Below are 17,750 nucleotides of genomic sequence, written 5' to 3'. Positions count from 1 at the left end.
TCCTTAGCTGTGTAAAATCCTTGAAAATCCCTCTTGCTTTCACTACTGGACAGCCATCTAAAACAACCTAGTGCTTTTTTTCCTCATCAAAAACCTAGATTTTTTTCATTCTTTTTATGTGTTTCTTTTTCACTGTAGATTTGAAGGAGTCAGCAGTAATAACCATACAGCAGAAATAATATTTTGTCTAAGATATCAGTCCATTAATTTTTAATTCTGCCTTTGTCACTTTCTTGGGACATGGAAAGATTAAGAAAGACTGGGGGCCAAAGTGTCACACAACTGATCTCCAGCAAACTTTTTATGAAGTCTTCTAAGTTCCTTTACTTACTTACCAGGCCAAAATAAATCAATAGGGCCACAAGGAATAAAGTCAAGCTTGGGATGGAGGGACCAGAACAAGATGAGGTTATGAGAGCAATCATAATTATTATATCTTTATGAGAAACAGAAAATAATGGCAATTTCCAGGATCAATACAGTGTAGTTGCCAGGATATCATGAACTGCAAGCTATACAGGGAATAAAGAATTGTGGTCTCAGATCAAGTGTACTGTTGAACTTCCATACTTCCTTGACCACTAAGGGATTACTCAGAGAAACACAGATTAGTCTGAATGACTCACTGCTCCAGAGAGTGCATCCCTATGTCAGCAACTTAAAAAAGCACACTGTGCCCCAGGAGCCATGGACTTTAATGTGACATAACCAAGACACACATCTCTCAGGGTAGATGGGCCAATCCAACTCCTTTGTTCCCTGCAGAGTCTTTGCCCACTAAAATCCTATAACCTTGAACTCTACTGCCTGCCAACACTCCCATCTTTCAGGTCCTACAACGACAGTCAGTTAAGCTGTGTAGAGTTTTCTATGACTTTTGCCATCTAAAGTCCTGTTAGCTTTAAAATTCTTCCACAGTCAATATTCCCAAGTCCATTGCAGCAACAAAACCATTTTTCTGGTACCATTTTTATTTCAACTTGCTTCTTTGTTCCTGTGATTAAATTATCTAACCTAAAGCAACTCTAGTAATGGACAGGTTGATTTGTTACCCCTAAGTCAGAATCCACCATTGTGGGAGCTTAGGATAGGAACTCAAGTTAATCACTGGAGGCAAAACATTTGGAACCATTGTTTCTTGGTTTTCTCTTGTGCTTTGTCACTGTTTTGTGCTCAGCTAGCCCCCTTATTCAGCCCAGGCCCACTTGCTTAGAGACATTGCCAACTCAGTGGAAGAGTCTTCTTCAAACATCAATCATCAATCAATATAATCACTTTCAGACAGAAATCAGACATTCTGATCTAAGCACACACTCAATTGATAATTCCTCAGATGACCCTAGGCTTTGTCTTGTTGACAGCTGAGGCTAATTATCACACAGAGACAATATTGTATGAGAATGTTTTAAAGAACAAAAAATATAATGTATTATTCCTGTCAATCACTTAAGCAGCACGTACCCATGAAGGTAACAACAAATGGAAAACACAGATTGCCAGAAAATGGAAAGAGATAAGGATCTAAGATCAAGAAGAGAAAACTAAAACTTTCAATCCAAAGAAACTATTCAAAACAAAAACATGATAGCAGAAGAAATATTCTGAATACAAATTGATGAAGGTTCATTATTTATGAAATTTTCATGATATAAATAGATAATGGTTCATAAAATCAACAAAAATGTCACCAGTGCCAAAACAAGACTCAAAGACAGACCTATGAATATACATTATGGTCCCTTAAAAAGAACTATAAGATTCTAGTCAAAATCGAACTTCAGAAAATCACTGGCCATCATTCATCCTGTACACTCCAGTTCTCTTCTTTAACAATAATAAAAAAAAGGGTTTTGTAAGAAGGGCTATTCCACCAAAATTCAAAAGATTCACTTGATGCCTTCTGATATTTTTGCTTTGTGGAAATAATTTTCATGACTAAAAGGACCTCATTTTCTTATGATAAAGAAAATGATGTTTGTTAGGATCACTTACAAAACATTTCATTTCGTACAATTGGTGATTGCCTCTAAGTCTGTATCAGAGTGAGGAAATATAAGCTTTTTAAATGAAATTTTAAGAGAACAGATTTTTAAAGAATCACTGTACATGTGAAGTAACTTGCTTTATTCAGACTGCTTTCTAAATCGCAAAGAATTTTGAAAACAAGGTTATTCCAACAATTTATAAGAGGAAAGCTAATTACAAAGTAACATTCACAGTGGAAACACTCAGAATGCTCATTGGGATTATGTGTTAATCACATCAACATTTAAGTAGCAAAGACTCAAATATGAAGATAGCAACAACTGGAACATATGCCAGGAAATGGAAAGATGCTGGCATCTAAGATGAAAAAAAAAATTCCGCACGGAAACATCCCCCAAACCTCAAACTTAAGGAACTGATGAAGTAAGAAATTTTCTGAATAAAATTGGTGAAGGTCCATCATTTTCAAGAAAGTGAATAATAAATTAGATTTCAGTTGTAGATTACAAAAAAATCATATACAGATTCACATGATATGGTTTCTGCATTTTTCACAAAGATCCATCAATCAAGAATGTGTACAATATTTGTGAAAGAATAAAGTGTTAAAGAGAAAGAACCGTGAACAAAAGCAGAAATATGTAGTCAATTTTAAATCAAAAGATCAAAGTAAACTTAGGCAAGGAAAAGTGTGATCTTGGTCAATGCTACCCAGCGATCTTTGGTTATATGTGTACAGAAATTAAATAAACATAAACTGTTCAACTTTCACAAAGATATCTCAAAGTGACCCTTAAATTGTTGTTTCTGACCACAGATCTGTCTTCTGAGATGCAGCCACATGATATAGATGCTCTCTTTGCAAATAGAGAGGATCTCTTGTTACAGCTCTCCAGATCCTTGTGCTATCTTCTGGTTGAAGGTAAACACAGTCCCACTAATGTCCAATCACAAAACAACCTAAAAAATGATTTAAAATCTGCTTCCTGCTACATGAATTATGACGGAATTGGTAGATTGTGCCCTATCTACCTGGCTAACACAACGCACACCTGAGAAATCTCTGCACATAAGAAACTCCTTAGCTGGGCGGTGGTGGCGCACGCCTTTAATCCCAGCACTCGGGAGGCAGAGGCAGGCGGATCTCTGTGAGTTTGAGACCAGCCTGGTCTAGAAGAGCTAGTTCCAGGACAGGCTCCAAAACCACAGAGAAACCCTGTCTCGAAAAACCAAAAAAAAAAAAAAAAAAAAAAAGAAACTCCTTTTGTCCCCTGGTAAGCTTCACTGGATCACACCATTGTGGCAAGTGGCAGAATCACATTAACAGAATTCTACTCAAGTATTGCTCTACCAGTTCCTAAACAATTTGTAATCTTTAGAACAGAAACCTGAAATTGGAAAGCAATATTCAGATATTCAATAGTCTAGAAATTAGAACTTCACTTTTCTAATCTCTCTTCTCACTGCACAACAAAAGCAGTGCCCATGTGTATACTCTGGACATAGATACAACCAGCATCATATCTTTCCATTCCAGGGCTGCAGAGTCTCCCCTTCCCCACTAAATCTACACACAGGGAGGCTCAGAGAACAAGGGCCACTGTCAGCATGAACCACATGAACCAACATAACCACAGTCTGGCTCATGATCCTTCCAAATCACAGCAGAAATAACAGTTCAACAGACCTGCTCTATACACCACCCCCACTCAGCAAGGGATAGCTTGTGGTCTTCCTTAAAGGTACCTCCTACAGAGGCAGAGGAGAGTCATGGAAATAACCCACAAACTATCTGCCACTAGTACTCTTGATTGTCAGTGCTTCCCAGAATTCCCTCATTGCCTAGGACCTCCCAGCTAAGACTCAAAATATTAGCAGGTTTTCTACTGGAGGATCAGAGATCAAATGACTCAGACAGCACAGCCCTTCCAGTTCTGCCCTCCCAGCCCAGCAGACAGGGCCCCAGTTTAAAAACTTTCTATTTGCCGGGCAGTGGTGGCTCACGCCTTTAATTGTAGCACTTAGGAGGCAGAGGCAGGTGGATCTCTTTGAGTTCGAGACATGCCTGGTCTACAAGATCTAGTTCCAGGACAGGCTCCAAAACCACAGAGAAACCCAGTCTTGAAAAACCAAAAACAAAAAAAAAAAACAAACTTTGTATTTAGCACACATTATTCCACTCTCCTAGAGCACACACATCCTGTTCCTCATCCAAAGTGCAGGGCCCATTGTGTGCACATTCCATTACACACTTACTTTCCAGTGCAGCCATCACCTTGTCTGAGAGATGCGAAATTTTGGAGAAAATCATGTCAGATTCATAAAGTACACAGTACTCTTACTGTGTAACTGTGGTTACTTTGTAACTGTTGTCAAAATGACAGACCATGAATTAGAAAACAATTCAGGCATATTAGGACTTGAAGGCAGCAAAGAGAATGTAAATATGACATAGTTTTCATCTCAAAAATTATTTCGAAAACTTGAAACACACTTTCTGCCCATGTGCTCCAGAGACTAGGGATTTGTATTCATGCACATTAAATATTTCTCATATATTTTACTAAAGATGTATGTCCTGATGCAGAAAAGTAACAGTCCTTTTAAGCAGGGCCACAACATTTTAACTACATCTTCTATTTTAGATGAACTTCTGTAAATAGAGCAATTAGATTTAAAGATATGGTCAGTCCTTTTCCAAGATTCTTGACTGCTCTGGTCTATGGACTGCAAACAATGGTCAATCAGGACAGTCATAGAGCATCTACAATTGACACCCTCATTCCACATAGCTAATCTCAACTTCTATTGAAGGAGGAAAGCTCTCACCCTCAGTCCAACCTTATTTTTTTCTTTCAACACAGGGTTTCTCTGTGGTTTTGGAGCCTGTCATGGAACTAGCTCTTCTAGACCAGGCTGGTCTCGAACTCACAGAGATCCGCCTGCCTCTGCCTCCTGAGTGCTGGGATTAAAGGCGTGCGCCACCACCACCCGGCCAACTTTTTTGTTTCTGCCCTGTGTCTCCACCAGCTTCAAGTTGGTCAATGAGCTCAACTTTTGCACAGGTCTCTCTGCTTCTAAGTCCCCAACAAAAGCCAGAAAGATCAGCAGACACTCATTAACTACTCTATTTTTCTTTCTCACTTACAAATCAAGGTCAAACCTGTAAGGAGTTACAGAACTGTTTTCCCAGCACTGGCAGCAGAGGAAAGATTGATTAGGAGTTCAAAATGATCCTCAATTACACAGCATGAGGCAAGCCTAAGCTATAGGGCACATTGCTTTACACAGAAATCAATAATCAACATCACTTGAAAGAAATAAAATGCAAATATTAGTGACTTTGAAATGTTGGAGAACTGCCTGGTGGTGGTGGCAAGCCTTTAATCCCAGCACTCAGGAGGCAGAGGCAGGCAGATCTCTGTGAGTTCGAGGTCCACCTGGTCTACAAAGGGAGTTTCAGGACAGGCTCCAAAAGCTACAGAAAAACCCTGTCTCGAAAAAGCAAAAAAAAAAAAAAATTTGGAGAACAAAAACAGAGACAAGAGCAACAATACACTTAAAGAGAATAACTGAAAATGACACCAATAAGTGATTTTTTAAATGACAAAAATACTGCACTTTTAAGATTAAATAAAACTTTCTACATTGACTTTGACAGAGTAGGACCTTCAATAAGAGAGGGGATGTCATTAATGAAAGATAGATTGATGGTGCCCATATACATATGTTGGCTGCTGAGATCAGTAACCTGACACATAAGAGTTAGTCAATGGGGGGGCTGGAAATATGGCTCAGTGGTTAAGAGCACTGATTGTTCTTCCACAGGTCCTGAGTTCAATTCCCAGCAACCACATGGTGGCTCACAACCACCTGTAATAAAATCTGGTGCCAACGTCTGGCCTGCAGAGACACATGCAGACAGAACATTGTAAACATAATAAATAAATTGAAAAAAAAAGAGTTAGTCAATGGCCTGTTTCTCAGATCTCTGAGTTGACATAACTGTGTCAAGCAAGATCAACCACATCTGCACAGGATAGTGGCCTAATTGCAAATTCAATGTTCATTGGCTCAAGATGACCTTCCCAATCTGTACACCCCCACAAATGATATGCATTCAATCACATGGGATTAAATTAATAACACATGCTGGGAAATTACAAATTCACTGAACCTACCACAATCAGACCCTTTTTCATAATGGTGGCTTCAATATTTGATTGCCTCTACTGTTTCCCCTGCAGTGTACACAATAAACTATTCATCCTATTCTGGTCTGAAGACAGAAGGTATGCTCCATATGCACATCCTTTACAGTGACTGCATTGCATGGTCAACTACATGACTCAAATGTGTAAGTCTAAATCTGTGGGTGGGCAATGGTGGTGCATGCCTTTAATCCCAGCACTCGGGAGGCAGAGGAAGGCAGATATCTGTGAGTCCGAGACCAGCCTGGTCTACAGAGTTAGTTCCAGGACAGGCTCCAAAGCCATAGAGAAACCCATTCTCGAAAAAACAAAAGAAAAAAAAAACCTGTGAGGTTTTACGGTCATTTTTTATAGGAATTTTGAGAGTGTAGTATACCAAGGACACCTGAGTCAAAATAAGAATTTGTCTCAGAAACTATTTTTCTAACAGGATGGAAATGCAGCTGTTCTAGAATTAATACACCTTTCCATTGAGAAATCACATCATACACTTAGGAGATTAATAAAGAAAGACCTCTTTAATGATGGTATACATCAATCTCTGGCTAATGCTCAAAGAAGAATCAGCTAGACAGATTTCACATTTGCTGTTGTCCTTAAGCCTCCTTTAGGATTAGGCTCTAGGTTACACTTTCAATAACTGAAATAGAAACAGACAACTTGCCAGGCTAGACATTTAGTCAGATAGGAGAGTTACAGAGCAAATACATTTCCAGCATAATTTCTTATGTACACTGGTGACCTGAATCAGCAGATCATGCTTCAGTAAAAGGGTCCTGAGTTGAAGGTCACAGGGTATGATAAGTTAGGAAAAGTAAAATGTGAAAAGTTAAAAATTTAGGGTGGGGAGGTCTTGCAGATGCCTAGTAAGCTTCCTGAGAAAAACAGCAACTTGCTGGGCATTGATGGAACATACCCTTGATGAGCCAAGGGAGATCTATGAGTTCAAGGACAGCCTGGTCTACCCAGTAAGTTCCATGATAGTCAGGACAGTCCTACAGAGAAAGACTGTTTCAAAATATTATTAAAAAGGAGTAAAAGAAGAATAGCAACTTGGATCCTTCCAGAGTGGAAATGGAAGGAAATGGGAGAATTATAAGAAGTCAGTAAACAATATCATGTGAATTTGGGAGGAGGTTCGTCAGACATTTCTACTCAATTGGAACACAGGTTATCTCAAGAACTTTACTAAAGAGCACAGTGGCCTGGGGATTGATAACCATAGCTCCATATGGTGAAAGGCTTGGGTTCTTGGTCCTAAAGGAACCCCTCCACAAAGGCCTTGGCACCAGATCATTACCAGCTCTCCAAAGAATATTCCTTAGAGAAGGAGCTCTGTTTTATTATCAATACATCAGGTCTTTAGGGAAACTCACAAGACTTAGCCCCCAGGCTGTTACTAGATCTTCTAGGAATGTCCCTGATCTCTGCCAGAGGGAATAAATAAAACCCTTGATTGATCAGGTAACTCCTTAGCAAAACAATGTTTGGCATTTCAAATATATGTCACCTGGTGTCCTATTGCCCATCTGGAAGAACTGTGCTTTTCATAAGAAGAAAACTGGAACTTTGAGCCACATCAAGCCTTAAGGTTGTTTAGGAACCTGTAATGCCTCCTTGAAAAGCTTGCTTGAGGGTTTTTTTTTATATGAGCATGTGCGTGGTGTCTGGTTTTAAATCAGTGGTGGCTTCTCTGTAGCAGTTTGGAGCTAAATATCTGGACAATCCAGTTGAACAAAGTGTGCCCTAGCATCCTAATCTCTAACAGCCCTGATTAAAATACATTTATCTTCTGGGTGATTTAGAGGCAGTCCTCCCCCAGCTAATTCTACTTTGTGAGACTGATCTATTTCCAAGGCATTGGAAAATTCTTTATATCAGCAATTCAACTCTTCTATGTTGCAGCTTAGAAGTGCAGCGCTACCCAACAGGTGAGCTGCCTTGATACCATTCAGAAGTTAAACACAAATCAAGATTTATGGAAGTACTCAATTTTGAGAAGACACTGGAGAAACTAGACCTCTCTGAGTAAGGCAAGTTAAAGTTGAGAAGAAAGATGTTTGTATACATAGCACCCTGCTCCCAATTCTCTAAGCAGATTAAGCACATAGCAATAGGTCTAGGAATTAACAGGACCACAAGGGACTTCACGAGGCAGGGAATATGGCGGCAGGTTCCCACACAGATCACGCAAGGATGCACCATGCTGTTTGCCGCACCTCACCCTCTGCTCCTCCCCATCTGGAGACAGCATTCCCTAGCTCACCATGTTGTGGTTCCCCAGATCGCAAAAGCTCTCAGATCGTCATCTCCCTGCAGCAGCAACTTCAGCACAGCACAGGAAACAACTGGCACAAGCTCCTCCACAAAGCCAAGTCTGAAGGCGGGTGCCCGGAAGAACCCTGCACTGTTTCTGACTGGCAGGTCACCTGGAGGGCCTGATTGGCTGGTGCGGTCTGAGTGGCAAGAACACTCTCCACAGGGCTATAGTGTGCTTAAAGACACAGTACAGTGGTTCCTGGCCATTCCTTCCACCTGAGTCAAAGATCTTTTCTAGATTGTCCAAGCTTTGCATTTCAAAAGCACTTGCCCCTTGCTCCAAAAGGAGACACTTTCACAATCTTGCACTCCATAGGAACTTTTCCTTTTTCCTCCAGGACACAGTGTGCCTAGCTAGCCTGTACTGTGCACTGTGCTGTGCTAGGTGTATGCAGGGATTTCTTGTCCTACAGGGGGATGGGTGCACAGAGTATTAACAGCTAAAAATAACTTTAAGGTCACTAAAGATGATTGTTCTGTGGCTTCATGCTGAGGTCACATGAACGTAAGGTACTTTTTACATGGTTTTCACAGGGATTTCACACAACAGAAAAGAGAAAAGGAGGAACCAGATCTTAAACAAGATGATTAGTCTTTCCCCAACTGATGGCTGGATGATGGCTCCATTGCCTAATGGGTTCTATTCCTGAAATTCAGAGCAAATTCGAGGCAAATGAATGCTAATAAAAAAGTGTAGTGTTGCCGGGCGGTGGTGGCGCACGCCTTTAATCCCAGCACTCGGGAGGCAGAGGCAGGCGGATCTCTGTGAGTTCGAGACCAGCCTGGTCTACAAGAGCTAGTTCCAGGATAGGCTCCAAAACCACAGAGAAACCCTGTCTCGAAAAACCAAAAAAAAAAAAGTGTAGTGTTCATGAAAATTTGAATACATAGATAATAATGAAGCTAGGAATAATGTCTTCATGAGCACTATTTTTAGCCAGCACATTTCTTTCCTTGGTCAGGTAAATAAAATATACAACTGCAGTATTTAACATTCTACATGACCAGGACAGGTAGAATGAATCTCACCATTATGTAAAAAGTGGGTTTATTAGAATGTCTCACAAGCTGTAGTCCAGGTAACTTAAAAATACCTTGCTAGCAATGGTAATTGGAAAAATCCAGTCCATCACTTCTCAACGTTTTGTCTAAGATCAAGTGAAGAATTCAGTAGTTTTTTCTGTCGACGAGACTGGCTATTGTGTGTGTTTTGTTTTCTGCTATAAATTGGAGTAGTGTGCTTTCAAGGCCTGGGAAGAAGAGTTTTGGGATGTTGATGGAGATTGCATAAATATATTAATTGCTTTTCGTAGGGTTGCCATTTTTATCAAGTTGATTCTACCTATCCAAGAGCATCTGTCCATTTTCTTGTATTTTCTTCAGTTTATTTCTTTAAAGATTTAAAGTTTTGTAATAATAGGTATTTCACTTCTTTGGTTACTGTTACCTGAAGATATTTTTAATTATTTGTGGCTATTGTAAATGGTGATGCTCCTCTGATTTCGTTCTTAGCTTTTTTATTTTTATATCGGAGGGCTACTGAATTTTTTGAGCTGATCTTGTATCCTGACAAATTACTGAAGGTATTTATGAGCTGTAGGAGTTCCCTGATAGAGTTTGTGGGGTCACTTATGTATACTGTCATATCATCTGTGAAAAGCAAAAGCTTAACTTCTTACTTTCCAGTTTAGATCCCCATGATCTTCTTTTGTTTTCTTTTCTCTCTAGCTAGAGTTTCAAGAACTATGTTTCCTAGGTATGGTGAGAGAGAAGAGCCTTGAATTGTTCCTAATTTTAGTGGAATCATTTTGAGTTTCTCTCCATTTAATTTGATGTTTGCCCTATGCTTTCTGTATATTTCTTTTATTATGTTAAGATACCTTCCTTGTATCTCTCATGTCTCCAAGACCTTTATCACGAAGGGGTGTTGGATTTTGTCAAATGCTTTTTCAGCATCTAATGAGATGATTATTTTTTTTCAATTTATTTATATGGTGGATTACATTGACAGACCACATGCTTCATATGTTAAACCATTCTGCATCTCTGGGATGAATCTAGGTTCATCATGGTGAATAATTTTTTTGGTGTGTTCTTCGATTCAGTTTGTCAGTATTTTATTGAATATTTTTGCATTAATGATCATGAGGGTGATTGGCATGTAATCCTTTTTGATTCTTTGTGTGGAATTAGTATCAGGGTAACTGTAACATCATAAAATGGAAATGTTTGTATGGAAATGTTCCTTCTGTTTTTATTTTGTGTAACCATTTGAGGAGTATTGTTGTTACCTCTTCTTTGAAGTTCTGGCAGAATTCTTCACTGAAACCATCCAGTCCTTGGCTTTTTTTTAGGGGAAGGGATGCTTTTGATGTCTGCTTCTATTTACTTGAAGGTTATAGGTGTATTTGAATTGTTCACCAGGTCTTGATTTAATTTTGGTATGTGGTACCTATTCAGAAAATTGTCCATTTACCTTACATTTTCCAATTTTGTGGAATACAGGATTTGAGGTATGATGAAATGATTCTCTGGATTTCCTTAGTGTCTGTTGCTATGCCCACTTTTTCATTTATGATTTTGTTAATTTGGATGTTCTCTCTCTGCCTTTTGGTTAAGTAGGATAACGTCCCTAAGAGTCTCTGCTTTTACATTGTGATTATGGTTAGAAGTGGATTTGTTAACTGAGCATGCTCCAGGAAAGGGAGAACTTTGCATGACCATGTTCAGACTCCCTACATACTCCAAAACCACAGAGAAACCCTGTCTCAAAAAAAAAATAAAAATAATACAAACAGACTCCCTATATAAAATCCCCATGCTTCATTTGTTGGGGAAAACACTGTTTTGAAAACAACTCCCATGCTTTTTGTGCCTTCTGCAGGCAAGAATTTTTTTCTCATTTCTTCTGTCTTGGCTGTTGAAATGTCTATTTTTGGTAGTCAAAACTGACTACCCCTGGGATCATGTTATACACAAAGAATTGATTATACCTGAGAGATTTTACTTTAAGGTTTAGAAATCAGAAAATCCTACATTAATCCATATAATTTGAGATGATTAGACCCACCTTAACCCTCTTGGTTTCTGTGTACACTTAACCAGTGAGCCATCTCTCCAGCCCATGTTTGTGCACAGTTTTAACACCATCACTCATGAGCAGCGGTAGTGGGATTTTCTGGTTTGAGATCAATCTGATCTACAGAATGAGCTCTACAAATACACAGAAAACTCCTGTCTTGAAATCACAAAAAAAAACTGAATTATACAAAGACTATGACCCAACTTTAATCAGTAACTCCCATTCTGCTAACAGCAGTCACATATAAAGTATTTTGATGAAGAAGCAAAGTCCTTTTTTTTTTTTTTAAATTTTTCGAGACACAGTTTCTCAGTAGCTTTTGGTTCCTGTCCTGGAACTAGCTCTTGTAGTCCAGGCTGGACTCGCCTGCCTTTGCCTCCCGAGTGAAAAGTCCTTTTTTTGCCTCTGTGCTCTAGCTCTGCTTACCAAGCTCATTCCTTTACTAGCATTAGTGCCTACTTCATTGTAATTTTGGTGAATACTTAAAACTAGCTGAGTCACAGAGCCTTGTGGACAGAACAGCTACTGGATTCAAAAGGCTGAGAAGCAAGCTATTGGATTCTTCAATTGCCATTGGTAAGCAGCTGTTCTTAAGGCACCTGAACAACAGCTTGTCAGACATTCTAATAAGCTTGCTTTTTACGTCATGGTGAGATTTATTCTATCTGTCCTGTTCATGTAGAGAATCTTGAATACTGCAGTTGTATATTTTATTTACCTGACCAAGGAGGGAGATGTGCTGGCTAACAATAGTGCTCATAAAGACATTTTTTTCTAGCTCCATTATTCTCTATGTATTCAAATTTTCATGAACACTACTCTTTTTATTACTATTCAGTTGCCTGGAGTTTGCTTCGAATTTAAGGAATAAAACCCATAAAGCAATGGAGCCATTATCCAGCTTTCTGATGGGGGAAAGACTAATCATCTTGATTGAGACATGGGTCCTGCTTTTCTCTTTCCTTTTGTGTAAAATCCCTGTGAAAACCATGTAAAAAGTACCTACAGTTCATCTGACCTCAGAATGAAGCCACAGAACAAATATTTCATTTTGTAATTTTAAAACTCTCTTTTGTTCTTAGTATTCCAGGCATCCTTACCTCTGTGGGACAGGAATTACTCCACCCACCTAGCACAGTGCACCGTACAAGTCACATAGTGTGCTGGAAGAAAAAGGGAAAGTTCCTAGGAGTGCAAGAAGATGACATTGAGCTGGGCGGTGGTGGCACACGCCTTTATCCCAGCACTTGGGGGGGGGGGGGCAGAGGCAGGCGAATCTCGGTGAGTTTGAGACCAGCCTGGTCTACAAGAGCTAGTTCCAGGACAGGCTCCAAAAACACAGAGAAACCCTGTCTCGAAAAAAAAAAAAAAAAAAGATGACGTTGACTGCTTTTGTAGACAAAGGCAAGTGCTATTGAAATGCATATGGTCTCAGATCTCTGTTGGGGTAAATGGATTGGACAGGAACAAGTATTGTGTCTCTTTCAGCACACTATACCCCTATGGGCAGTGCTCTAGCCACTCAGGACTCACTAGCCAATCAGCATTCCAGATGACCTGCCAGTCAGAAGCAGTAGAGGTCTCTTAAGGGCAGCCGCCTTCAGGCCTGGCTTTGAAGAGGAGCTGGCGCCAGTGGATTCCTGTTTTGGGTGCAGTTGCTGTTGCAGAGAGACAATAATCCGAGAACTTTGGCAAAATGGAGAAGCATAACATGGTGAGTGAGGGAATGCTGCCCCCTGATGGGGAGGAGCAGAGGGCGAAGTCCGGAAGACACTATGGTGTTACCTCCATGGGTTTGGGTGGGAACCTGCTGTTATATTCCCAGTATTGTAAAGTCCCACATGGTCCCTGCTAACTCCTGAACCTAGGGGCAGGCCTCTGAATAACTTTGCTTTGTGACTTCATCTCCTTAGAGTATTGGGAGCAGTAAGCTCCAAAACTCCTTCCTAGTCAACTTCAACAGGGTTCATGCATTCATAGATACAAGTTGCCAAACTCAGAGAAGCCTCGTTTCCTCAGTATCTTCTCTATATTGACCACTTTGCATTTAAGCTTTAAATATAATCTGAATTAATATTTAAATTTGTGGAGGTTATCAAAGGCTTCTCACATGTTGTGTAGCTTTCGACTACTGTATCATAATGATGAATAGTAGAATTGGTGATACAATAGATTGACCAATGCTTAAAAAATAATTAAGTCCCATAAAGAAGAATTTATCAGAGGGAGAACTGCATCTAAAACACCCAAAACGTAAGTATATGCTAATTAGGGCTGGAAGAGATTAGAATGCCTGTTAGAATGATTGTTCACCAGGATTGTCCAGATATTTGACCCCAAACCATTTCAAAGAAGCCATCACTGATTTAAAGGTGGTGGTAGAGCACGCCTTTAATTCGAGCACTCTCGAGGCAGTGACAGGTGGATTTCTTTGAGTTCAAGGCCAGCCTGATCTCTCAAGAGTTCCAGAACAGGCTCCTCAGGTACTGAGAAACCCTATCTTGAAAAATCCCTGAGTGCTGGGATTAAAGTCGTGCACCACCACTGCCCAGAAAAGATGCTATTTTTCTTCAGAAGCTTACTCGGCATTGCATGTATCTTCTGCAACACCTCCCCACCCTATCATTTTTATCTTTTACTTGTCCAGTCCAGTCTTCCTCCTCCCTTGTGATCTTCACCTTAGAACCCTGTCAGTGAAGAATGACCTGCTGTAACAAGTCATGGGCATACTTGAGAAAATAGTCTGGGAATATTCTTGCCTAGATATTTAGACTGGCAAGTTGCCTGTTTCTATTTCAATTGTACAGAGTATAATCTGGATCATTATCCTAAGGGATACTTATGGATAACAGCATATATTGAATGCACAATCTATCTAACCTAGCTCCCCTTGAGCAATGGACAGATCAATGCATAACATCATTAAAGAGACTTTTCTTTATTAGTCTTCTAAGTCTGTGATGTGAATTCTCAGTGGGAAGACATATTAATTCTTGAAGAGATGCATTTCCATCCTGATAGAAATATTTTGCTGAGGCAACTTCTGTTACGTTGACTCAGTTGGCCTTGTTCCCTGTCTGTTGCTTTCCTGGACAGTGACCTTGAGTGTCCTCTATATTACACCATCAAAGTTCTTTTTTTGTTGTTGTTTGTTTGTTTGATTTTTGAGACAGGGTTTCTCTGTGGCTTTGGAGCCTGTTCTGTAACTCACGCTGGTAGACCATGCTGGCCTCGAACTCACAGAGATCCACCTGCCTCTGCCTCCCGAGTGCTGGGATTAAAGGCGTGCACCACCACCGTCTGGCTCACCATCAAAGTTCTTAAATAAGTGTACCAATTCACAGTTCTAAAATTATGTATTTGCCGGTCAGTGGTGGTGCATGCCTTTAAAGCAAGCACTCGGAAGGCAGAGGCAGGCAGATCTCTGTGAGACTGAAGCCAGTGTAGTCTACAACAGCTAGTTCCCGGACAGGCACCAAAGTTACAAAGATACCCTGTCTCAAACAAAACCAATAAAATAAAATAAAGCATTTGAACCATGTAGTTGACTGTGCAATGCAGTCACAGGAAAAGGGTTTGCATATGGAGCTTTTATTCTCTCCTCAGACCACAATAGGAAAAATAGATTATTGTGTGCACTGCAAGGGGCACAATGTAGGCAATCAGCCGTTGGAGACATCACTATGGAAAAGGGCCTGATTGAGGTGGCAGGAGAGGTTTGTAATTGCCCAGCATGTGTAAATTAATGTCATGTGAATGAACACAGACCAGATTGTGTGGGTGTCCACATTAGGAAGGTTATCTTGAGTCAAGTAACATTGAATTTACAATTATACAATTATCCTGCAGATATGATTGATCTTTGTTTATTGATATTTACTGAGCTCTACAATTCTCTTTGCTTCACTCCCTGCCTCTCCACTCCCCCATTCAACCCTCTCCCAAGATCCCCATGTGCCCAATTTACTCAGGAGATCTTGTCTTTTTATACTTTTTACTTCCCATATAGATTAGATGTATGTAAGTCTCTCTTAGCATCCTCATTTTTGTCTAAGATCTGGGATTGTGGTTTGTAGGCTGGCTTTCATTGCTTTATGCTTAAAAACCACCTATAAGTTAGTACATGTGATAATTGTCTTTCTGTGTCTGGATTACCTCACTTAAAATAATGTTTTCTAGCTCCATCCTTTTTCCTGAAAAATTTAAGATATCGTTATTTTTTTTCTGCTGTGTAGCACTCCATTGTGTAAATGTACCACATTTTTCTTATCCATTCTTCTATGGAGGGGCATTTAGGTTGTTTCCACATTCTGGGTGTGACAAAAAAAGCTGCTATGAAGATAGTTGAGCACATGTCCTTGTGGTACGATTGAGCATCCTTTGGTTACATACCCAAAAGTGGTATTACTGGGTCTTGAGAAAGGTTGTTTCCTAATTTTCTGAGAAATTTCCACACTGACAACCAAAGGGACTGTATCAGCTTGCATTCCCACACTGATTCTTTAAAATTCTGTTCTTTTGATAATCCAATTTAAAAGTTTTCATTTTCTCACTGTAATGCAGACTTGGATTCCATCACCAATTGTAGGAAACATGGTAAGTGATCCTAACAGACATAATTTTCTTTATCACAAGAGAATGAGATGCTTTCAGTAATCAAATCTATTTTCTCTAAAGGAAAAACATCAGAAGACTTCAAGTGAATATTGTAAATTTTGGTGAAAGAGCCCTTCTCACCGAACCCATTTTCTATTATTGGTAAAGGAGAGAACAGGAGTGTACAGGGTGCGTGATGGCCAATGATTTCTAAAGAATTGATTTTGAATAGAAACTTCTTGTTCTTCTTTAAGAAACAATAATATGTGTGTGTGTGTGTGTGTGTGTAGATTTGTGTTTGTCAATGGTGTCATCTATATTATTGATTTTGTGAACCATAATTTAATTATATCATTCATTGTTTGCAAAATTGATGGACCTTCTCCAGTTTGTACTCAGAATATTTTTTTTTTTTGATTTTTCGAGACAGGGTTTCTCCGTAGCTTTTGGTTCCTGTCCTGGAACTAGCTCTTGTAGACCAGGCTGGCCTCGAACTCACAGAGATCCACCTGCCTCTGCCTCCCGAGTGCTGGGATTAAAGGCGTGCGCCACCACCGCCCGGCGCAGAATATTTTTTATATTCTTTGGTGATAAACATTTTTACTTTTCTCTTCTTGATCTCAGATGCTTGCTTCTAATTATTTAATTTTATTTTTTCATTTATATTTTAACAATAAAGCTTGCTTGAAGATCATAAAGTAAACAGATTCCATGGCCCGCCTTACAGCCCAGGCAATACTGACACACACCTTTAATCCCAGTAGTCACACTAGTTTGTTGTAGAGTCAATGCTGGTGTCTAATATCTTTAATCCTATCACTAAGGAACTGCAGATAGAAAGTGGCATGCCTGGGCAGAGAGAGGAATATAAGGTGGTACGAGAGAGGAGCTGAGGATTGAGTGTTTTGTAGAAACAGCATTCACTCTGAGGACTTACAGAGACAGGATACCCCATTTGGTGAGTCTAACAACATTTATCTAGAGCTTCCCTTGGAGGGAATGCTGAGGCTAAGGAAAAGTTAGATTAAGAGAAATGAAGACAGAAACATAGGTTAGACTGAGAGGATGAAAGGTCAATAGAAAGCAGCCTGAGTTTATTTCTCAGCCAGCATATATACTAAACACAGTCAAAAGGCAGATCAAAAAGCAGTACAGTCAGCTCCCCACCTCCCTGCACTGTGCTTGGAGGCAGCTCAAACCTGTGCATTATCTGATCCAGCTAAGCAGCTTCTAATCACTAACAAGGAGTGCCCCTGGCTGGCCTCCAAGCCCAAATCTTAATAGAAAAAATATGCTCTTTTAGCTGAGAAAAATGCTTTTTCTGTTGAGAAACACAGATGTTACTCATCGCCCACGAGTTACTGTAAGAACAGCAGGCATGCTTGAACTCAAATGGAATTTTTTTTAAAGATTTATTTTTTATGTAAACAGTGTTCTGGCTGCATGTAACCTGCATGCCAAAAGTGCACCAGATCTCACTACAGATGGTTGTGAGCCACCATGTGGTTGCTGGGAACCGAACTCAGGACCTCTGGAAAAGCAGCCAGTGCTATCAA

At 39.8% G+C, this 17,750-nt stretch overlaps 1 protein-coding gene across 1 annotated transcript in view; it reads right to left on the bottom strand.

The window, feature by feature from the left end:
• Nucleotides 1-17,750, bottom strand: part of LOC121434674 (zinc finger protein 431-like) — a 50,812-nt gene that overhangs the window by 21,845 nt on the left and 11,217 nt on the right. The window contains exon 3 of the mRNA XM_041633597.1: nt 8,464-8,653. Within this exon, the coding sequence (XP_041489531.1) occupies nt 8,464-8,653 (190 nt within the window). The remainder of the gene's footprint in view (nt 1-8,463; nt 8,654-17,750) is intronic.

This window comes from Microtus oregoni, unplaced genomic scaffold, assembly GCF_018167655.1.
Source record: "Microtus oregoni isolate MIOR12 unplaced genomic scaffold, Mior012 000044F_ref0000062, whole genome shotgun sequence".
In the NCBI taxonomy this organism is placed as follows: Eukaryota; Metazoa; Chordata; class Mammalia; order Rodentia; family Cricetidae; genus Microtus; species Microtus oregoni.
Note: the sequence above shows the minus strand (reverse complement) of the source record. Positions and strands in the feature narration are given on the sequence as shown.